A 23,904-nucleotide genomic window follows, 5' to 3' on the forward strand; every position below is an offset into this window, starting at 1 on the left:
GGAGAGGGAGAGAGAACCTCAAGCAGACTCCATGCTGAGTATGGAGCCCAACGCAGGGCTCAGTCTCATGACCCGAGCAGAAACACAGTTGGATGCTTAACCGACTGCGCCACCCAGATGCCCCTGCACACAGATTTCTAACTGAAGTTTTTGTGTTTGCACTCAGATCATAATTTTCATTATTAATTTTATTATTGTTTTAAATGACCATTTATTGAGCTCTTGCTCTCTGCCAGGCACCATTTTAAAAGCTTTACATACACTATCTCATTTGATCCATCCAACAACCCACTGACCTAGGGTCCTTACCGACCCAATAATTATTACAACGCCAATCATTAGAGTAATTATTAGTACTCCAATTTTACAATTCATTTATTCAATCAGAAAACTGAGGGGGCACAGAGGTAAAGAATTTGCCTGAGGTCCCACAGCTTGCAGATGGAGGGACCAACTCAAGCTAGACACTCTGGCTGCAGATCAGAGGAACTCTTCCTCCCCCCCCACAATACTGCCTGCATTTGGGGGATTCTGTGGGTAAGGCACTGGCGCTTGATTTCACAGTAAACATGCTATTCTGCAGTGTCATTTTTAAAACCTCTGTCCCCTCGTCTCCAAATTATCTTTAAACTCCTAGACCATGAAGGCTTCAAGGCTGGAGACTATGCTTTATTCATCTGTCTCAGTGCTTAGCCCAGCGGCTGGCACTCAGTAGATCCTCAATGAATATTTGATGACTGAATTAAACCAGAAACAGACTATGTGACACTGGAAAGTTTGTATCCAACCCCTCTGAGAAACAAATGTTCTCCCATATCTAAAAGGTCTGTCACTTTTTAAATGGCAAGATGGATGATGATGTTCACATTATATTTTCATCAGTGGTTTTCAGCGTGTGAGACCAGAATACTAGTGACTACTCACCCCCAGGCACCTGCTCCATAAATATCTTAATGTAGCCATCCTCCGAAACAGAGCCCAGGTACTGAACAATATTGCGATGCTTGAGGTACTTGTGCAGGGCTATCTCCTCGTGCAGAGGCTGAGAGTACCTAGTAAGAAAAGCAAAGCCAGCATCACCTGCCAGATCCTCGGGGCTTGGGGTCCACATGGCACTGTGCCAGTACCCGCCCTGCTGCTGGCCGTCCTTCCCTCTGGAAATGGTCTTGCTCCTGGCTCCCATAAGAGTAGGCAGCTTCCCTTATGTAAAAGAGGGGACAGCTCTACCAGCCACGCAGGGCTGCCAAAGGCCGAAGCGTGTCAAGTGTCTCAGGCACCCACCGGCGTGCCTTGTGTATGGGAGGTACTCAACGAACGACTGCTCTCGTTAGGGTCTCAACTCTCCAACTATGCTTTGCCTCTCTGAGCAGGCCCTCTTCCTCTGCCTCTCATGAAGAGTCGTGTTGCAGAAGGTTCTGTCTTCAGCTGCCTTCTAGTCTCATTCCACAGACTCAGTCTACACTATAACAACGGCTACCTAATGGACCTCCTAGCCCAGCGTCGGGTTTCTTTAGTCTATTCTCCTCTGGTTGCCATATTTCCTCTTCCTGAAACACACACCTCATCAGATCATCAAGTCCATACAAAGACCATATTGCTTAACATGGCACAGGAGGAACTTCAAATTCAAGTCAGACTACATCTACTGAAAATTTTGCCTCATCTTAGGAGCGCCCCCACCCCCATCCTACATTCGAGTCACAACAGATAATTTGTTGTTCTCTGAATACACTCTGTGCTTTAACAGCTCTGTTCTTTCCTCTGCATGGAATGCTCTGGTCTCTCCTTTTCTGCCAGATGAACTGCTACTCATCCCTCAAAGACCAGCTCAAAGAGGATTTATTTCTTCAAACTTACCACAACTCACTCAGGAAAAGTAAGTGATTCCTCTCCTGTCTTCCACAAACATTCTGTGCACTGACCCCCCTCCACCCCCCGTGGTGACACTCATCACTTTGATCCCCAGGCAAGGTATCTGCATTCCCTACCAAACCAGGAACACCCTGACATCAGGACAGCATCCTAGGCACCTGTCAGTCCCCAGGGCCAGTCCAGAATCTGGCAAAGAGAAGGTGCCCAACATCGTAAGTTCAGCTATACATTTAGGGAATGGGACAAAAACAGTTTCTAAGGTCCCCTCTGGCTCTAAAATTCCCCGAAAATCTATGGGCAACAAAAAGCTTAACTATTGCAACCAGTTAAAGGAGGTGGTACATGCCAGCAATCTCCCCCCAAAATACAACTGCACCACCTTAGCCAGCATGAGCATAAGAGACAGAATACCGGACAAGGAACTCAAGAGACTGGATCCCAGTCTTGTTTCCTCACGTCCTTGAAGAAGTCATTTAATCTTTCCCAGCCTTAGAAGAAGCTAGACGAGTTCATTTCAGGACTGGCCTTCTAGCTCAAATACCATAAATGAAAAGACAGATAAATGAATGAGTGATTAAATGAACGGATGAATGATGAAGGGTCTTACAGCTGCTAGAAAGCACTTGTAACCCATCCCTAACAATTCACTGACCACCAGGATGGAGGGCTGTTTGCATGTGTCCATCAGTGTCAGCACTGAGGGCAACATGCAGATGTCGTCTGAACATGTCTGTGGAGGACAGAGCTATTCTTTCTTATGTGGTGGCCATTACTCTGTATGTAGCTTCTCTACAAAAATACTTGGCAGTCAACATTGCAACATTCTTGTTTAGAATTGGGGGGGCAGTGTGAATTTTAAAAAGGAATATTTATTAGACTCTAAAAAATATTAAGTTAGTAACAGTGGTGGTTTAAAAAAAAATAGCTCCAAATGTATGAGGGTGAGGTTAAAGGGCAGGGTATAAAAAAAAAGTCTGTACTGCAAAAAGCTAATTTTCTTTTCACCGCATTTAATTTTCTGTAATGATACATCTGAATAAATCATAGCCCTTTAAAATTGTTACATTATGAATTAAAGCACTGAGTCACATTTAAAAAAATTTGCCATCTATCTATGTAAAAATGTACAACTTTAGACCTAGTTGATGAGTGGAAATAAAACCACAGTTTTCTTTTAAAATAGGACTCTTGGCAATCCACATGCCTCCAAGTAAAATTGTTCCGTTTTCTCCATCTATTTATAACACGCAAAGAACAAAAGCGAATCACCATTCTAACAAGAGAATGTTACAGTTTTGGACGACATGATGCCTTCATTCCTAAGTCCCCTGCGCCGTCAGTGGTGGGCACGGGGTGTGGGTGTGGAGGCGGCACCTGAGAACAAGGAAGGCCCGCCCTGACTTGCCTGCTGTCTCTCTCCGGGATTTCCTTGATGGCTATTCGCACTTGGTTGCTCAGGTCTCTTCCGGCATACACGATCCCATATGTGCCTGTCCCCAGCACGACCCTATCGCCGTTTGCATCGTGGTCATACTCGTACTGAAGAAGGCAAGGCAACAGGATCAAAAAGCACACAACTTGTGGGGGAGCCCCGTAAGAGCCTAAACGTTGTCCTGCCATTTTTTATTTATAAATAACATTATTTGAGTACCAGGAAGGTCACATTCCTCAGCTTATGTAATTTTCACTAAGTAATTACTTTCAAAGGGTAGAATTCTCAGTTACTCATACATTCACAACATGATTTTAGGAAATGGAATCCAAAAAATTTAAAAATACAGCTCATATGGAACTTAGTGGCCTCAGCTTTTGGAGATTTTGTCCCACTTTAATGCTGCAATTTACAAAGGCTTCTAAGCCATGTCCAGTACCCCAAAGAGCTGCCTTCCTGCATGATCCTTCATTAGCTTCTCAGGAAACCAACCTCCTTCTATAGCCCACGGGAGAACCGAAGGTCAATAAAATGTTCTTAATACAAAGCACATGGCAGGGCTTCCCCCCCTTTTAGATGGACAGATCTAGCGTCAAACACATTGCACACATTCCACCTATAATCGCCATTGCTATTCTGTTGCTGCAATCTCATTATCAAAAGTTGCTGTACAGCTGCATTCTAGTTGGTTCTTCTTGAGGATAAAAACAAATATAACTCTAGGCTGAGCAATTCTTGCTCCTGTTGTTTTCTAGGCTCTACTGTGCCTACTTATAGAAGTGCACAGAACATGTGCTGGTCCCTTCCAACGTACTTCCAAGGATGCTCATGACAGTGAAGATCACTAACAGGTCCCCGTCATGTCTGACTGAACCAGACATCAACCTGCTCCATAAAAGGCTTCTATCTCACACCTTTCTTGGCCCCCTCATCTGTTACCTTCAAAGTGCATCATTCAGTTCATTTCCACAACAAACTCTGATTCTGAACTAAGAATTCAAGTACCTGAGTCAATTATTAAAATGAATCTTTTTGATACTTTCTGAAAGAAACCTTAGAGAGTGAATTTCAAGCTAACTTGATAGTAAAAATCTCATTAAATTGTCATCAATGGGAGGACCAGAATTAGTGGCAAATCTGAACAGCTGTGCAAAGACACACAGGTGTAATGGTGTAATAACTGGACTAGAGCTGCACTGTCCGAAAGAGCTTGGGATTCTCACACCTGTCTGACTGGCTATGATCTAAAAGGTAAAAAATCAGTGTTGGCGAGGATGTGGAGAAAAAGGAACCATTGTGCATTGTTGGTGGGAATGTACCACTGGTCCAGCCACTCTGGAAACCAGTATGGAGGGTCCTCAATAAGTTAAAAATAGAACTACCTTACTATCCAGCAATTCCAATGCTGGGTATTTACCCAAAGAAAATGAAAACACCAATTCAAAGAGATACATGCACCCCTATGTTTACTGCATTATTTACAACAGCCAAGCTATGGAAGCAGCCCAAGTGTCCATCCACAGACGAATGGGTACCACGAGCTGGCCACCTAGGTCTCTTGTAGGCTCACATTCTTAATCAGCTGAGAAAAAACTTCTATATGTTGTACACAAAAGAAAATTTTACTTCAGTCGCCAAATTTTTCTTAAATATTCTGGCTGAGAAGATACTGAAGTAATGAGGTTCTTTTATAGAGACCTATTCAACTTCATCTCTGAAAGTCACGGAGAGTGACTCATAAAAGAGTATTTTATCTTTATGCTTTATTTTTTTATGGTGTATCTTTGTTTTCAGTGACCATATTAAGTATTTGTGCTTTTGCCATACATGTATATTTACTTTTACTACACTTTTCCTGTTTCACCAAGTAGGGGAAATCGTGTGCTTTCCGAGGGCACGTTACTTGTCCTGTTGTCATGCCTCAATGCCTGGCACGGTGCTGGTCATGGCAGAAGCCTCCCGACTGCTGATGTGTGAACTCAACAAATGGGTGCTTCCACCTGGCTCTGAGCCACCATCTCCTGGGGCAGCTTCTTGTGCAAGTTCACCCCATGTCACCAGGCTCTACGGCTCTGCCCTGGTGGTGCCCAGCCGCCGGGGCCACGCCACCTCTAGGCCCCGGGAAGCCGGCAGCATGCACAGCCCAGTGGTGCAGCATGGAGACTCTTCTCACCCATCATCTTTTCTGAGTCTCAATTCTGATCCGGGCGTTGAGATGAGGTCACGTGAGGCTGCTCCAGAGCCTGTGCTCCTTCTCCCTCACTGATTGGACAGGAGCTGCTCTCCTTGGAAGTGTCGGGACAGGAGTGCTGGGGGAAACCCAGTGCCCTCCACAGCATGTGGGACTGAGACAGGTCCCAGGAGCAAGCCAGCTGCAGTGGTGGGGACCAAGCCCTGTCCGCTCGCCGGTCATGGAAAATTTCAGGTGCAGAAATCACAGGCCATTGAAGCCTCTATCAGATCACGTGGTGTGATGGAGGGCTGGGGGCTCCTTTCAGGTGTGAGAGCATGCAGGGGGATATAGGGTGGCTGTCAGGATGTTTGGCATTTACACATTTCAGGAATTTAGGTCATAAAGCATGAGGGAATGGAAGCACCTCTGAAATCTGCCTCTGTTCAAGAAACAGGGACACATTTTTCAGAAAACCTACTTCCTAAAGCTGTTAGCCAAGCCACTGCCATTTATTGGAAGTGCTGACGTGTCCGTTATCCACAGAACTAGCTCTGACCCAAGGCCTTAAGAGGCAGGTGCACTGGCGGGGGGGGGGGGGGGGGAAGGGAGGAAATGCACAGCGCATGGCACAGGCCAGGCCGCACCGGTACGGGCTTGCGACTGGCTCAGCGCCTCTGCAGCACCCTGAGGTTTTGAGCTGCTTAACACCTGTGTTCCTGGCCAGGTGTGTGGGGTCCACAGAGCAGGGCCACTTCTCTCTCATTGTCTGCTACTGTCCCAGCTCCCAGCACAGTGCCCGGCATCATCAAGTACTTGCTGAAGGCGTGCAGGGGCTCAGAGGCTGGTCCGCAGCTTAGCAGGACAGCATGGGCAAGAGCTCGGCAACCTAAGCTCCAGGTGGCATGATATGACATCACGTGTGGCTTTCCCAAGGTCACAGCTGGAAGGCCAGAACAAGGGATGGCCACTCGGCTCTCTGCCACCTCTCAGCGGCAGGTGAGCCCGAAGCTGGTGGAAGGTAGCCTCTACCAGACCAGTTTGCTGAGGGCAAACGCTCCCCTTGTTAGTGGTTCCTGGAGCTGTTATGAAGTCCAGCTACGCTGTTCACAGTTCAGCCTAAGGGAAGCTGCAAGAGATACTGAAACTGACCACGATGGGACTTTCGAGAATACGAGAAATGAATTATTCCTCAACAGGAATGGGAAATTCTTTGTATTATGGAGCTTTCCACTGTAAAGGCATAAGCTTTAATAGGATTACCTTAGAAGCAGGAAGACCACTTTTTAAAATTACAGGATCCAGCTCCCTTACTAAATCTGTTATGAGAATGGTGATTTTGATACAAAATAGTAACAAACTGTGGCATCACAGAAGTCATAATATTTCTAAGAACTAACACTTGTAGAGCACTGACCATGTATCAGTCACCCCTGAGCACTTAACGGTGTGACTGCAGGCTGTCCTTGCAAACCTCACTGTCCCTTCTTAACACACTCAAGGGCCGTGAGCCCACCAAGTTTCCCCACGCCACCTGCCCTGGTGTACAGGTCTACACCGATGGCCTCAAAGCCTCTGGCCAACTGTGGGAGTAACAGAATGATCCAGTGGTCACGGTGTGGGCCCTGGAGCCTGACAGCCTTGGTTCTCCGCCCAGCTCTCCCACTGCTACGGACTTCCTCCAGCTGTTGACCTCGGCCGGGTTTCCCCACCTGTAGAACACCACCACTGATAACCGCTGATCTGGACGTTCCTTCTCCGTGCTGGACATGCATCCCAAACTTCCTCTTGCACGGATACATTTCATGGGACCACAGACTCCCACTCTCAAGGGTGATCAGGAGGAATAAATGAGAGCATGTGAATGGCGCCCAAAGCCCCACCGGGTGCAGAGTAAGCGCTCGATGACTGCCAGCTCTGAGAAGCCAGCCACGCCTTGAGCACTGGGGCCCCTGTCTTGGCTCACCGCTAGGTCTTCACAGCACAGGCACGGGGAAGACGCTTGGTCAACCCTGGTGGGAGAACCCAAGTTCGGGCTGTGCGGATGCCCTCGGGCCCCTGGAGGAGAGCAGCTGAGTCACCAGGAGCCCCCAAGGCGGGCCCTTCCGAGTCCCAGGACGTCTGGGCCGCAGCACTGGTGCTGCGGCCACCCCTACTGCTCGTTCTGGAGGCCCCGGGGCCTGCTGATCCTCCCGGAGGCGGTGGGCCACCGGGCTCGGCTGCCAGGTCCGGAGCGCCCTCCCCAGGCGGGACGCGGCCGCGGCCTCCCTCTCGGGGCCCTTCCAGTCTCTCAGCGCCTCCCTCAGCCACTCCGCGGGGTTGTGGCAATAGTGCCCGGTGATGGCCTCGATCGTGGCGTCACACACTTCTCGGGCACGGGGCCGGTCTTCTCCAGGCGTACCCCACATCATCACCCGTGCTGGCAAACGCGGCGCGCAGGTCTCGCCCCTCCGGCGGGGCCCCGCCGCAGCGGCAGCCCGGGCGCGCCGGGCCCAGCGCCTTCCGCTCGAGCAGCACGGAGCAAAGGCCAGGCCGCCCGGCACGCGCTCCAGCTTCCTCTCGCCCACGCGGCCCCGGCACAGCAGCTTGAGCTCGGTCAGCTCGCCGCTCGGCCGGCCGGCCCACGCCGCGGACAGCGAGCCAAGGGCGGAGGGTGTCAGCCCACCGCCGGCTGCCCCTCCTCCTGTGCCCTGCGCTGCAGCCATGAAAGAGTATTTTTTACATTTAAATTCACTTGATTAACATATAGTGTATCATGAGTTTCATAGGGAGAGTTCAGGGATTCGTCATTTGCGTAGAACAGGGCTCATTCCATCCTGTGCCCTCCTCGATGCCCATCCCCCAGTTACCCCATGCCCCCCATCTCCCCTCTAGCAACCCTCAGTTTGTTTCCTGTGGTCAAGAGTATTGTTAAATATAAAGGATTTTCACACACAAAAATGGGACATTTTCTTGAAGCATCAAAGACACAAATTATACAAGTAATTTTTTCCACGTTGCAGGTCTTCTATGACTCACCTCTAAGGTGTCCCCATCGGTGTCCCCCTCGAGCTCCACTGTACTGCCCACTGAGTTGCTTATCATCTCTTTAACCAAAGAGCAAAACCTAGAACAGCAAATGTCACAAAGATGCTAATTATCATCACTCATGTTCCCTACATTTAACTTAGCCTTATTATATTAAACCGTGATTAAATATACCCCAAGTTTTTACAAGTTCATGGAACCATCAATCTACTCCTTGATTTGACATAGCACTTTAATGGTTACCTCATCTAGTTCAAATACTCATGTGATGTTTGAATCTCCTCTATACAGTAGCCCCACCCACTGGTTGGCCAACTGAGGCTTGAACATCTCCAGAGACAGAGAACTCATTACCTCACAAGGTTGCTCTTTCTGTGGACAACTTGATGAGAAATGCTTTATTATATCAAACTAAGACTTCATTCACGTGGGTCCCATCCATGGACTGCTTAGAATTAATCCCTCTTCTACGGAACAGCCCATTAGAAATGTAATTATATTAAACCTTGTAAATCTTTCCTCCTTTTTCCTTCAATGTTTCCTCCAGGACTTGTTTTTAAGTCACTCCACTAAAAGGTCATTGTTGAAAGGTGTCGCCTTATTATTCTTCAAGTCTGGCCCTACGACCGGTGTTCCAGAGGTGATCTCATCGGTGCTAAGGAGAGTGGGACCCCCACCTCTCAAGCTGTAGACACTCTCGTGCTTAGTGCGAAATAAGGTCTTGTGGAAGGAGGGGGTGGGGAGGAAATGTAGAAGGTGGCCTCGTCATTCCCTTGATACAGATCAAGCTTACTATCAAACTGTTACCCACAGGTCTTTCTCACAGATGCTGCTGGACTACATCAGCCACTTCCTAGACTCGTGTAGTTGTTTTACATACAAGCGATTTGATTCGCAAAAAAAAATTTTTTTTAAAGATTTTATTTATTTATTTGACACACACACACAGAGACAGTGAGAGAGGGAACACTAGCAGGGGAAGTGGGAGAGGGAGAAGCAGGCTTCCCACCAAGCGGGGAGCCTGATGTGGGGCTCGATCCCAGGACCCTGGGATCATGACCTGAGCCAAAGGCAGTCGCTTAACCAACTGAGCCACCCAGGCGCCCCATGACTCACAAAAGTTTTAGTCAGTATTTTCCTGCAAGATGGCAGGGAAGAATACTGTGCACTTGAAGATAATTCCCACAAAACATTAAAATGTTCTTTTCTGTAAGTAATCCATTCTACCTTTGCTTCTTTTCATGTTTGAAAGCTGCGAAACATAACAGTCAGGATTCTTAAGAGACGTGTGGTATGAACTTACCAGAATAACTAAAATATACGGGACATTATCACTCATTGTTAAAAATGTGGAACAAGTGGAATTCTCATACACTACTGGTGGAAGTGGAAAGTGATGCAGCCACTTTGGAAAACTACTGGCGGAGTTAAGTAAGCAAAGGCAAACGGAGAGCTGCCCCCTATCGCAGTAACCCCACATTCTAGTTGTATACACAACAGAAATCAACATGCATGCTCACCAAAAGGCATGTACAAGAATGTGCACAGTTTTATTCCGAATAGCCCCAAACTGGAAACAACCCAAATGTTCACCAACAGAGCAGACACACTGCTATATATCCACACAATGGAACACGACACAGCAATAAAAAGGATGAGCTGATACATATACATCATGGCTAAATCTAATGGATATTATTTTAAGAAACGTGAGTGAGAAAACAAAGCATACATACTTCAGGATTCTATTTATTTGAAGGTCAAGAACAGGCAAAGTTGACCACTGGCGATAGAAATCAAAATAGTTAGCACTGCAGCGGGGGGGAATGACTGGAAAGGGGCATGAGGCACCTGCTGGGGTGGAGATAACCCTAAGTGCACTTTACACACTTCACTTGTATGTATGTTACACTTCAATTAAAAAATTATTTAGGTGTATGGCAAAAAAAAAAGGCATTGAGGACTGAGGGAGGGTCAGAAAGGTCAACTTGGTAGTGAAGGGATATTCTGCCTCATCTTTGGCAGCAGTTTTTGTAAGTTGAAGACTGTGATCCAAGGGTCCCCTAGTCTGATATTCAGTCCGATTTCCAAATATGATGTCGTAATAAGTGCCTGAGACATGCTGAATTAAAACGTTCTCAAACCACATGATACAAACACTGAACAAACTAGTAGTAAAGAGCACTTCCTCAACCTGATAAAGGCCATCTATGAAAACCTGCTGGCAACATCATACTTCCTGATAAAAGACTGAATGGATGCTTTCCCCCTAAGATCAGGAACAAGACACAACGTCCTGCTCTTAACACTGTACTGGAGAGCCTAGTCAGACAGGTAGGTAAGAAAAAGAAATAAAGACATCTACACTGGAAAGGAAGCACTCTAATTACCTATGTCAGCAGCAGACATAATCTTGTATACAGAAAATCTTAAGGAATTCAATAACAAGTATGAGAAGCGGGGCTCCTGGCTGGCTCAGTTGGCAAAGTGTGTGACTCTTGATCTCAGGGTCATGAGTTTGAGCCCCACATTGGGTGGAGAGTTTACTTTAAAAACATAATCTTAAAATACTAGTAAAAAGTATTAGAATAAATTAATTCAGCAAGATTGCAGCATACTAAATATATAAAAACCAAGCATATTTCTATATACTAACCATGAACACTCTGAAAATGAAATTAAGAAAACTCTATTTATAATAACATAAAAAAATACCTAGGTCTATGTTTAAAACAAAAGAAGTATGACACTTGTACTCTGAAACTGCAAAAAACTGTTGTAAGAAATTAAAGAAGACCTAAACAAATGGACAGCAGTGCTCTGGGATCGAAGGTTTACTATGGTTAGAATGACACTGCCCCAATTGGTCTACATCTCCACTGCAATCCCTGTCAAAATCACAGCTGCCTTTTTTGGAGAAACTGACAGATTCTAAAATTCACATGGAAATGCAAGGAGCCACACTAACCAAAGCAATTATTAAAAGCAAGAACAACGTTGGGAGGACTCACATTTCCTGATTTCCTAACTTACTATGAAGCTACAGTAAGAAAGAAAAATGTGGTACTGGTGTAAGGACAGACATACAGAGCAAGGGAACAGAAGTATAAGTCCGGAAATAGACTCTTACATTTATGGTCAACCGAGTTTCTAAGAGTGCCAAGACCATTTAGTAGGAGAAAGAAGAGTCTTTTCAACAAACAGGCTGGATCGACCACATATCCACATGCAAAAGAATGAAGCTGGACGCCTACTTCACACCATATACAAAAATGACCTCAAAATCAACCAGAGAGGGGCGCCTGGGTGGCTCAGTCGTTAAGCGTCTGCCTTTGGCTCAGGTCATATCTCAAGTCCTGGGATCGAGCCCTACATCGGGGTCCCTGCTCCGCGGGAAGCCTGCTTCTCCCTCTCCCGCTCCCCCTGCTTGTGTTCCCTCTCTTGCTGTGTCTCTCTCTGTCAAATAAATAAATTAAAAAAAAAATCAACCAGAGACCTAAATCTAAGAGCTAAAACTCTAACAAGAAAACAAACATACAGAACCTTAGGTCAGGCAACACCTTCTTAGGTGACCCCCAAAACACAAATGACCAAAGAAAAAACAAATTGAACTGTATCAAAATGTAAAGCTTATGTATCGCGGAGGGCCCCATCGACAGTGACAAACCACCCACAGAATGGGGGCGGGGGAAGTTGTATGCAAATCACACATCTGATCAAGCGCTTGTATCCAGAATATATTAAGGATTCTCAAAACCATTAACAGAAATACAAATAAACCAATTATAAATGGGCAGTTTGGAGAAGACTGGCAAACACCACCTTCACCAGGTGAGCCAAGGTAATTTCACCAGGCACGAGACAAAGATGCCATACGGATCCTGACGTGGCGCGTGAGGACAGGACATCACTTCTGTGCTGTTCCTTCCCGAAATGCATGGCACTAATGTAATCAGGAGGAAACAGCAAACAAACCCCAACTGACAGCCTACACAACTTCAACTGCCTGTGCTCTTTGAAAGCATTGAGTCAAGACAGACAAAGCAGCACTGATGAAGATAAACGGGGACCACACACATATGACCATTAAATGTAACACATGATCCTGGACTGGATGGCGGGGCAGAGAAAAAAATCTTGTGTTTTGCTGTAAAGGACATTAGTTGGACAGTAAGTCAAATGTGGATAAGGTCTCTAGATTACAGAGCCTTATCAGTCTTAATTTCCTAATTAGATAACTGTGCTGTGATTATGTAAGTGGATGTTGTTTTTAGGAAATATGCACTCAAGTAGTGAGAGGTAATGAAGCATTATGTCTACAACTCACTCCTCAGGAGTCCAGAACAAAAATAATCATATGCATATGGAATGAAGGTAAATCAAGTGTGGTGAAGGGTTAACACTGGGGAATTCTGGGTGAAACATGTATGGACATTCTTTGTACTGTTTTTCTCCAATTTTTTATTAATTAAAAAATTTTTAAAAAAATTTTAAGTAGGCTCCACACCCATTGTGGGGCTTAAACTCAAAACCTTGAGATCAAGAGTTGCATGCTCTACCGACTGAGCCAGCCAGGCGCCCCTCTAAAACTTTCTTGTAGCTCTGAATATTTTCCAAAATAAAAGGTTAAAAAAATTCTTTTCATTGGGTGAAGGATTTGAGCAGATAGTTCTCCAAAGAAGATATATAAATGGCCAGTAAACTCATGAAAAGATGCTCAGTATCATCAGTCATTAGGGAAATGCAGACCAAAACCACAATCAGATCCTACCTAATGCCCACTAGGATGGCTAGAAGCACAAGGACACACAATAATGCATGCAGCAAGGACAGGGAGAAGTTAGAACCTTCGTACGCTGCTGATGACAATGTAAAATTGGACCACAGTCTGGCAGTTCCTCAAAGGTTAAACACGGAGTTACCTAAGACCCAGTAATTTAGCTCCAAGAGAAATGTAAACACAGGGCCACACGAAAACTGGCACGTGAACATTCTAGTAGCATTATTCATAATAGCCAACAAATGGAACAAACCCAGATGCCTTTCAACTGAATAGATAAGTCAAATATGTCCGTACAATGGAAGAGTGATGAGCCACAACAAGAACAAAGTACTGATACAGCTACAGCACAGGTGAGCCTTGAGAACATTATAATAACTAAAAAATGTCAGACACAAAAGACCACAGACAGTGTGATTCCATTTATATGAAACGTCAAGAATAGGCAAATCCAGAGAGACAGAGAGTGGATTAGTTTTTGCACAAGGCTGGGATAGGAGGATTAGGTTGAGGGAAAATGGGGAGTAACTGGTAATGAACACTGGGCTTCTTTTGGGAGTCATGAAAATATTCTGAAGTTAGATTGTGGCGATGGTTGCAAAACCGTGAATATACTAAAAAAAAGATTGAATCGTACACTCTAAATGGGTGGACTGCATGTATGTGAATTATACCTCAGTGAAGCTGTAAAAGTAACTTTCTATAAGTTAAAATTTCAGGAAAGGCAGCATATCAAATAAATATTCTTCTCAACAAAGACCCTTTAAAATCAATTTGCCATGGGAGCGCCTGGGTGGCTCAGTCGTTAAGCGTCTGCCTTCGGCTCAGGTCATGATCCCAGGGTCCTGGGATCGAGTCCCACATTGGGCTCCCTGCTCGGCGGGAAGCCGGCTTCTCCCTCTCCCACTCCCCCTGCTTGTGTTCCCTCTCTCTGTCAGAATAAATAAATAAAATCTTTAAAGAAAAATTGATTTGCCATAATTACATCACAACCCCCTGAATCAGCTGTAACTCACCTATTACACTGGTCTTCGGTAGAAAAGTAGATTTGAAAGTCATCAGAATTATCATGGACATAAAGAAAACAACACCGCTCATCAAACTTGGATATGCTGTAAAATTGGAAAAACATAAGGCAGCTTATATGTAAGTTATGATGTCACTTACACATTTTTGAGAAAAATCTAGTCATAGATTTTCTTCCATTTTACAAATTTGAAAGATTCATTAATGTTTTAATCACTACTCCCCAAATTTGACTTCTACTTCTCTACAAAATTTAAATAGCAGGGACATTTATCTTGCGTATGTTTGAGTTTGTATCCATCAAACGACTTTCATTTGTATGGAGAACTTACCATGGGTACAGCACCTAGCAAAGCCTAGAGCAGCAAGAAAGGGAAATCAATATGGTCTCTGTCCTCAAGAATTTATAATTTCACACACAAGACAGGAAGCTTATTTGTGAAATAATGTATTATGGTACCTAAGGAATTTCAAGACTTGAAAAATATCAGGACACACTATTTGGGGCCACACAAAGGAGGTAGAAATACACATGGCATCTTAGCTCAAGAAAGGCCTTTACAGGTTATCTGGTCCATTTCCCTCTAAGGTCGGGATCCGACTCTACAGCACTTCAGTCAATATTCCGCTTTCCTGGACATACCCGGAGACAGAAAATCACCATACTCCATTTGCTGATGGATTTTACTGCTCGAAAGTTCTTTACCTACACTGGGCCAAGCCTACACGATGGCCCTCATTTTGCCAAGTGGCACTACGGAAAAGCCTAAATTCTCTTCAAACAAATGATGCCACTTTATCTTCCCCTAAGTCATCTCTCCCTGAGATCCATAGCTTCTTTAGCCATTCCTCATATGTCAGGGATTACATGACAAATACTTAGTTGAAAGAGCAACAGGGTGATTTAAAAATAATGAAAACTAGGTTATACATAAGTTTTGGAAACAAATTTGTAAAGAAACTATCACAGTTATTTGGGTAGCACTTTGTTCAACATGTGCTCTTTACAGCACATTGGTTCCAGGGTCTGATTCATCCCAGGTCCTTTGCACGTCCCTGTTGATGGTTGAATGGCAGCAAGAGGTAGCTCTATGAGAAGGCACAAACAAAAGGTTCTTGACTACATGTTCTCATACCACTTAGTTTCTGGAGTATTCAGTTTTTGAGAATGTTCAACACTGAATTATAGTTTTGCATCAGTATTACTCAAATACACTACTGTTCTTAAATTATTTCCCTCCCTTTAAAGTGACAAAAATATTCTAATCTAAACAGTGCTGTGTCTAGAACGGGATCATACCATGTCTGGAGGTAACAGGGGATTCAACAGTGGCCTGTGGTCTTACAATCAGATAAAGAACATACAGTTCTAATCCAAGCCCTTCATTTAATGGAAACTATGAACAGAGTCCTGGAAAGGCTAAGTGATTTTGTCAAGGTTAAACAGTGAAAGAGGGATTACAATTCACATCTGCTTCAGAGCTGCTCCTGCCGTTGGATGTGCTGGCAGGGTGAGGCTCAAAGTGTAGCCACAAGGGTCGCCAAATGGTCACCACCCCTGATCCAAAGACCAAGCACCATAGCTCTCCTTGGACTACACCACCTGCTCCCCAAATGAGAACAATGCCCTTGGCTCCATTATTGTACTCAGGAGACCCCAACCGAGTGTCATTACCAAGTAATTCCTTCAGATACTGGGATTCTGGGGTTCCCTGAGCACTTGAACATCCATGGTTCAAAGAAGAAATGCTTTCTCTTTCTACAGATCTAACTTCATCTTTTAAAAAAAGTTTGAGACAAGAGAGTTTAGTCTATTGGATACCAAAAAAAAGCTTCTCTGTTACAACAAGCCAAGAAGCCCTTATTAGCAGCACATGAACAAGCTGAGGATTCTGATAAAAATGAGAATATCACATCTTATAAATAAGTGGAAACATTAAAGTAAAATGCTGTCATCGTTATTTGTATTAAAACAATAATTCCATTTTCCCTTATGTTCTTACCTTATTCCCCTAATGGAAGAAGCTGTAAAATTCCATTCATGAATTTGTTTCTGCAGGTTTTAAAAACAGAAGTCAGTAGAGCTTGATTTTTTCCATGCAAAAAAATAACTTTTGGTTTCATTCTCTGGTCAGTCGCTTCTGCTATTTTACTTTCAAGAGAGATTTAGGAGTTAGAGCAATATATTTTATATAACTTGGAAGACCAGAAACATTTTCTCATGTATTACAAAAATTCATTTGTATCTCTAATCCAGTTTAGAGTGAAGGATCTAAAGTTGAAACAGAAAAGGCACAGAATAAGTACACACTGAATGGACTTTCATCTTCTGTCAACCTATCAGGAAAACTCTAAAATGAGTTTGAGAACAGCCCACCTAAGTTGAGTGACCTGTGAAAATATTTGCAGAAGGAAAAATGTGGCAGCCACCAATCAGTGTTCTCCAATCTTTCTTTTTTTCCCCCTGGGCACACAGCCAAGAATACATTTCCCAGCCTCCCCTGCAGGGTGGGGCCCCGTGATGGAATTTTGACCAATGGGATTTAAGGAGGAATGATGCGCACCATCTGTGGGCGTGGTTCATAATAACCTCCCCAGCGATCCTTTATTCCACTACAAGAGGGAATGTGGACCCTACCGCAAGTTTATGACACAAGGCATAAACTTTTATCATGTTAAGACATTGATATTTAGGTGCTATTTGTTTTAGCAGATAGCTTGCCATAACTAACACAAAGACTAACCTGGATTTCATTTTGTACAAGGTGCATTTTTAAAAATAACTCTGGGGGCACCTGAGTGGCTCAGTCGTTAAGCGTCTGCCTTCGGCTCAGGTCATGATCCCAGGGTCCTGGGATCGAGCCCCGCATCGGGCTCCCTGCTCAGCAGGAAACCTGCTTCTCCCTCTCCCACTCCCTCTGCTTGTGTTCCCTCTTTCACTGTGTCGCTCTCTGTCAAATAAATAAATAAATAAAATCTTTTAAAAAAGTATTAAAAATAACTCTGGGGGCACCTGGATGGCTCAGATGGTTAAGCGTCTGCCTTCAGCTCACGTCATGATCCCAGAGTCCTGGGATCGAGCCCCACATCGGAATCCCTGCTGAGCAGGGAGCCTGCTTCTCCCTCTCCCTCTGCGTGCCCCTCCCCCTGCCTGTACGCTCTCTCTCTCTCCCTGTCAAATAAATAAAATGTTTAAAAAAAAACCCAAAAACTCTGTTCCCTCCCTCCACCACCACTGCCCGCACTTAATAAACATTGCACAAAGCTAAGCCTCAGAACAGAGATCTGAAATCTGTTCCAGAAGAGCCACAGGCTACAGTACCAATACATCGCAGCAAAAGAAAATCATTTAAAATAAGAAAGCACATGTGGTTGGCCTGAAAAATGGCATAAATGAGCAGCTAAGCCCCCCAGAGAAGCGTGAGAGCCAGAAGACTGAGCATATGGCTTAGGAGAATAGCCACGAGCAGCTGGGTGACAAGTTTCCTGCCATCCTGGAGGAACAACAACATGAACACCTGGGAGGATGGCCCTCAATGGGAGAAAATTCATTCATCCGTGTCAATTAAGCACCTACTATGTGCCAGGCAAGGCACCAGCACGGAGGATGTAGCAGAGAACAAAGCCTCTGCCTTCATGGGGCTTACATTCGAGAAGAGAGGAGCAACTAATTAAGTGGTAACTTAACATCACGACAGAAGACAAAAAGCAATACAAAGCCAGAGAGCACCGGGAAGGGCATTAAGGTGGGGCGGCGGTCATGGCATTAGGCTGGATGCCCCAGGAAGGGGTCTCTGATGACTTCTCAGCAGAAGGTTAAAGCAGGTGAAGGAATGAGCTGTCCAGACACATGGGAGGGACAACAGCCCCAGGCAGACAGGAAAAATCCTGTCCCTAGGGCATGTCTGGGAACCGACAAAGGGGAGTGGGAAAGAGGTTGGAGAGCTCATGAGGAAGATCACGCAGGGCCTCGGAGACCATCATCATCTCCTCTTCTACTCTGAAGAAGAGGAGAACCCTTGAGGGCCCTGAAAGATGAAAGTATATGCCAAAGTGAAAGCCACCACCTTGGACCCAACCATGTAGAAAGACTGAGCATATTTTAGAGGACTTGTGTTCAAAGTCACTGGAAGGTGGCAGTCGTGGAGAGCAGGAACCTGCTTTTGGATTCGGGTACAGAAATATGAACCAGGGCAATTTCGAGAGCACCTTGTCCTACTCACCTACAGGCAAGAAGCTTGCATGTATATAAAAAGGCCAGCCACAGGAGTTTTTAAAGTATTCTCAGATGGAAGGTTTACTGTAGGGTAGCTTTAGGGAACTTCTTGAGTTGGGAGGAAGATATGCGGACTAAAAGGTAAACAACACGGACTCCCCTCTTTCCCTTTATATCACAGTCAGTGGGCATATGGGGGGTACCTGCTTTGTAGATACTATGGATATAAAAAGCTACAAATCATACTCGGGCTTGCAGAGCACTTGGGGAGACATTCTCAAAAAGTGATCCAAGAGCAATGGGAAATACTGCGCATACTATACAGGGAAGAAGGTGGCCTACATTCAGTGAAAGGGGTGGGAGGGTGGTTAGAGACGCCTCCGCAGAAGTTAGGGCTTGGATGACTGGAAGAAGGAATTGCAGGGGAGTAAGGAGGACAGAAGAGCACACAGGAGCCCCTGCAGGGCCAGCTCAGGGGACAAGGAGAAGACGGGATTACACAAGGGCTTGACACTCAGTAAGAGTCAGTTTTAATCTGGAAAGCCACGGGATTCAGTCATGATTTGGGGGAGTATGACCAGAGGGCCAGTACAGGTCCTTTAATAATAATAATAATAATAAATAAAATTATTTAATAAATAAGTTTAATAAAATTATTAAACTTCTGACTTGAAGTATACCGTATGTTCAGAAAAGGGCACAGTGATCATCGAAGTAAATTTCTACAAAATGAAGACTCGCTGTAACCAGCATCTAAATCAAGAGACAGAACATGAACAGCAGCCCAGAAGCTTCCCTCATAATTGCCCCCCACCATGCCCAGTCATCCAAGGGTGGAAAGAGCAACCACTATTCTGACTTCACCACCACCGAGAGTTTTGCCTGTTCTGCAAGAATATGTAAATGAAATCGTGAAGTCCACACACTCTTGCATCTGCACGTGGGGTTTTTCGAGAAACATCTGGTGATGGAAGTCAGGGTTGGCCTCATGGCTTCTGATCTGGTGTCCTGGTGGGTCAACTGACCCAGATTCCTCCATCGTCAACGCGGTGGCTGCTCTCCTCCCATGGTAGGCAGCGACCTCACCCTTTCTGAGGGGGGCTATTTCACCACATCTAAATCATGAGGAGGAAATGGACTCAAGACTAGCTGTTCACGTCAGGGTCAGAAGCCCCCAGTCGGAGTGCACAAGCAGCAGAGCCAGGGTGGGCTGCGGAGAAATGGGCCAGGAAGCCAGAGGCGGGGCCACACCTCCAGGGTCCCCGGGGCGCCGACGTAGCATCTGCCCTCCAGGTCCCAGAGTGCATGCCTCTGGGGAGGAATCCTGGGCGTCTGTGACAATTCTGTAGACTTTTTATGTGCTTGTCCCATTGCTAACATAAGCATAAAAGGCAACAACGACAGAGCTTTCCCCAACAAGCAGCCCCACCTGTGCGGTCGGTGTCGGCAGCTACTCTATGCCTGTTGGCAACTCTGGGGCACAGGAGTTGCTGAGGGAGCAAGGCTGTGTTCGACCCTGCTCTGTGCAGTCTACTTGCACTGTTGTGCTGGGGGCCACTGGTGCCAGCTTAGGAAGGCCAACTGTGCCCATCTCCTCCTAACCCCACATCCAGGCACATACTGGAGGTTGCTTGAAACTGGTCACGGTGGGAGCAGTTATACCACAGAAAGCAGCAAACGCTACAAAGTCCACGCTCTGCTCCCATGTCCCCGTGCCACGAGTTAAGTGTTGACCAGAAGTTTCTGAATCCTTGCCTAACAAACCAAAACTTCATCTCCTCCTACAGCAGTGCTGCATGTAAGTGAACACGCGCATGCGTGTGATCTGCCCCGCCCCCCCCCCCCCCCAGCCTCAGCCCACCAGGAAAAAATGCAACACTGTGTAGAGAAATGTCATCTCACACCAGGCAAATCTGCTTGCTTTCGCGATCTGCAGAATTTCAAAAATGTAAATGAAGGCAAAAGCAAAAGCTTCCTCTCACAGCAAAAAGGCAATTTATATTTCTCTCAGACGTTTGTTCTGACAACTATGAGCACTTGTGCAAAACATTTCATCAGTCAAGGAAAACTAGCATTTGCTGCTTGTATCGTTCTTTTCCATTTCTTATTACAGACTACATACAAAGTAAAACATTTACAACTAGGGAGACAGTGTAGGTACCCATGGGAATGTCTATTAAGGGCCAGCAACAATTACAGGGGTCAATAAAATGGGCAACGTTTGTGGAATTCCATGAGACCAAAACCACGTGGCTCTAAAAGTCTCAAGAGTCATCTGAGCAGGGTTAGTTTCTTTCTCCAAGTACTTGTCAAAACATGAGGTGTTGTGTATCTACATCGATGGAATAGTGAGGTTACAGATCAGAATTTTGAAAATCCTCTCGCATCACAGTGGCATCAAAGGGGAGTGTCTGCTGATGTTCTCCTCCTTGGCCATGCTGGTTACTTAGGTGTGTTCCCGTGACACACATCCATCGAATTGTACATTGACGACTGATGGACTTTTCAGGGTGTATGTCATACTTCCATAAAAGGTTAAAAACAACGCAAGAGGCAAATTTAATAGAAAACCTATGGATTCTTCAAATAAAAAACCTATGGATATCTTCAAAGGAGATATATCTGTTTGAACACCATGTGTATATTTTATTATGGCTTTAATTTTTTTCTTTTGCACTCAAATATTTAAATTAATACACATAGTGCAGCAAAACAAAACGATAACCAAAAAAATGCCAAGCACACATTAGGGCAGCTCATCTTCACTAATGGCTGCTGACTCTGATGAGTAAGAAGGTTGGTCCTCTGTTAAATATTAGACAAAGTTCCTGCCTTACACTTATGCTGTGGACTGAATGTTTGTGTCTCTGCAAACCAGCTGTTGGAGGTGGGGCCTTGGGGAGGCGATTAGGTCATGAGGATGGAGCCCCCGGGATTAATGCCCTTATTAAAAGGGACACAAGGGAAACATCTCTCCACCATCTGAGGACACATGAGGAAGACAGCCTTCTATGAGCTGGGAAGAGGGCCCTCACTAGAACCTGACCATGCTGGCAGCCCGCCCTTGGACTCCCAGCCTCCAGAACTGGGAGAAAGAAAGGTCTGTTGTTTAAGCCCCCAGTCTATGGTATTCTGTTACAGCAGCTCAAGTGGAGGAAGACAACTTGAGATTTCGTGCCTATTTTTTTTATATATACCTCTATTGAGATATAATAGACAAAGACCTGCATAAATTTCACGTGCATAATTTGAGGAGTTTGGACATATTCAGACACTTATGGAATCATTACCACAATCAAGGTAATGGCCATATCCAACACCTCCCAAAGTGTCCTTGTGTCCTTTGGTTTTTGTTTTGTGCGTGTGGGGGGTAAGGACACATGAGATTAACTCTCAACAGATTACGAAACACACAATGCCATCCTGTTAACTATGGGTGCCACGGTGTACAGCAACATTTGCAACTTGTTTATGCAGAAGTCACACTTCGTACCCGCTGCACAATGGGGGGTGGGGGGAGTTGCTGTGTCACGACTATTTCTGATAAGGAATTTCTTGCATGATTTTGGGCCTCTGCTTATTCTCTAATGTTATGTTTCATTTTTTGAAGATACTGTTTATTTTCACCTGATTAAGACATAATTGCTCACACTCTTATTTCCAGGGAAAAAAATCCTTCTTCGCCAGGTTAATGGCAGAAGTCTCCCCACACTCCATGAAAACATATGCAAAGCAAACAGACCTACCTAGTGAATGCACTTGTCAAAGGTACTAGATCTTTTATTACTAAAAATATGTTATTAAAGAAAGAAGCTGAAGAAGTACTTTAGACACACAGAGATCAAAAAAATAGTTACTACCACACCAGGCACAGCCCAGTGTTTCTGTGATCTCTTTAGTGGGCAATTAAAATGTTCCCTCTCCTGTATTATTGGTGTGAACATAAACTGGAGTGGTGCAAACCTGACAGGAGCTATCACATTTTATTTATTTTATCTTTAGTAGCTATCAAATTTTATTTTTTCTTTTTTAAAGATTTCTTTACCTTAGTGCGCGTCGAAGCACGCACACGCATGAGGAGGGGGAGGGGCAGGGGGAGAGGAAGAGAGAGAATCCCAAGCAGACTCCCTGCTGAGTGTGGAGCCCGATCCCACGACCCCCGAGATCACAACCTGAGCCGAAACCAAGAGTTGGATGTTCAACTGACTGAGACACCCAGGCGCCCTGTAGCTATCAAATTTTAAACAAAAGTAGTCTTAAATCCAGTAGTTCCATTTCTGGGAATCTCTGTTCCTGAAACAACATACAGGAGCATGTAGGGTGTAACCACCAGGATGTGCACCAACATATCTACCACTAGATAGAGTGCACAGGTGAGACTGAAATGTTCACTGCAGGCAGGTGCGAAAATAAATTTTGCTTTATCCATACTTGGAAATGTACCACCATGATACAGGAATACTACATTTAAAAACATCAGGTGGGGGCGCCTGGGTGGCTCAGTCGGTTAAGTGTCTGCTTTCAGCTCAGGTCATGATCCCAGAGTCCTGGGATCGAGCCCCACATCAGGCTCCTTCCTCAGCGGGGAGCCTGCTTCTCCCTCTCCCTCTGCCTGCTGCTCTGCCTACTTATGTTCTCTATCTTTGTCAAATAAATAAAATCTTTTTTTAAAAAATCAGGTGGATCACTGTGTGCTATTTGAAAAATTGTCTATGATGTATGAATCAATTTAAAAATTTGCAAAGTAATATATACTTATGATCACACTTTAATGAAAATGCTTCTCTCTTTCCACACACACACACACACACAACATATGCACTCATACACACACTTACACATACATAAGGGAGTTTAGAGAATGGTAAAGATGGATATGCACCCAAGTCACTGGGGAGGGGAGCGGGGGCGAGGCTTGGGGGGTTTGCTGGGACTTTCCTGTTACTCCTTATCCACTTCCTCATGGTTTAACTTTTTTCAACAAGCCTGTATTCATTCACATAAATATACACACATTCGTACAGACACACCCACACACAAATATATAACATAAACACATGTAAAATGGGCAAACCAGCGTCCTCTCTCCCGCCTGTGCTTTCAAGTCCAACAACACAGACTCTCCTATCTGAACACTGAATTTCTGATTAAACAGCAGAGAATAGAGAGAGAGCTGTGCCTGATTTTTTTCTTACCATTTCTGTGGGTGAGACATGCCACAGAGAAACCGTCTTCTCCTCAGCTTCACTGTTTATAGAGACATATGAAGGCTGGTAGACTTTGGTTGGTTCTATCACCAGCACCTAAAAGAACAGATTTCTGTGACGTACAGGAATAAACCAGACAGGTTACTCTGCCCAATGAGCAAGTGGGAAGTGCTA

General features: G+C 45.0%; 1 protein-coding gene across 1 annotated transcript in view; it reads right to left on the reverse strand.

The window, feature by feature from the left end:
- The window catches only part of MAP3K15 (mitogen-activated protein kinase kinase kinase 15), a 122,977-nt gene that overhangs the window by 22,297 nt on the left and 76,776 nt on the right, over positions 1–23,904 (reverse strand). The window contains exons 11-16 of the mRNA XM_045875677.2: positions 23,719–23,826; positions 16,311–16,360; positions 14,298–14,393; positions 8,493–8,580; positions 3,278–3,411; positions 925–1,052 (exon numbers count right to left, since the gene is read on the reverse strand). Of these exons, the coding sequence (XP_045731633.1) occupies positions 925–1,052; positions 3,278–3,411; positions 8,493–8,580; positions 14,298–14,393; positions 16,311–16,360; positions 23,719–23,826 (604 nt within the window). The remainder of the gene's footprint in view (positions 1–924; positions 1,053–3,277; positions 3,412–8,492; positions 8,581–14,297; positions 14,394–16,310; positions 16,361–23,718; positions 23,827–23,904) is intronic.

This window comes from Mirounga angustirostris, unplaced genomic scaffold (genome assembly GCF_029215605.1).
Source record: "Mirounga angustirostris isolate CCGP_5_RB_7025 unplaced genomic scaffold, mMirAng1.0.hap1 SCAF_11, whole genome shotgun sequence".
Classification (NCBI taxonomy): Eukaryota; Metazoa; Chordata; class Mammalia; order Carnivora; family Phocidae; genus Mirounga; species Mirounga angustirostris.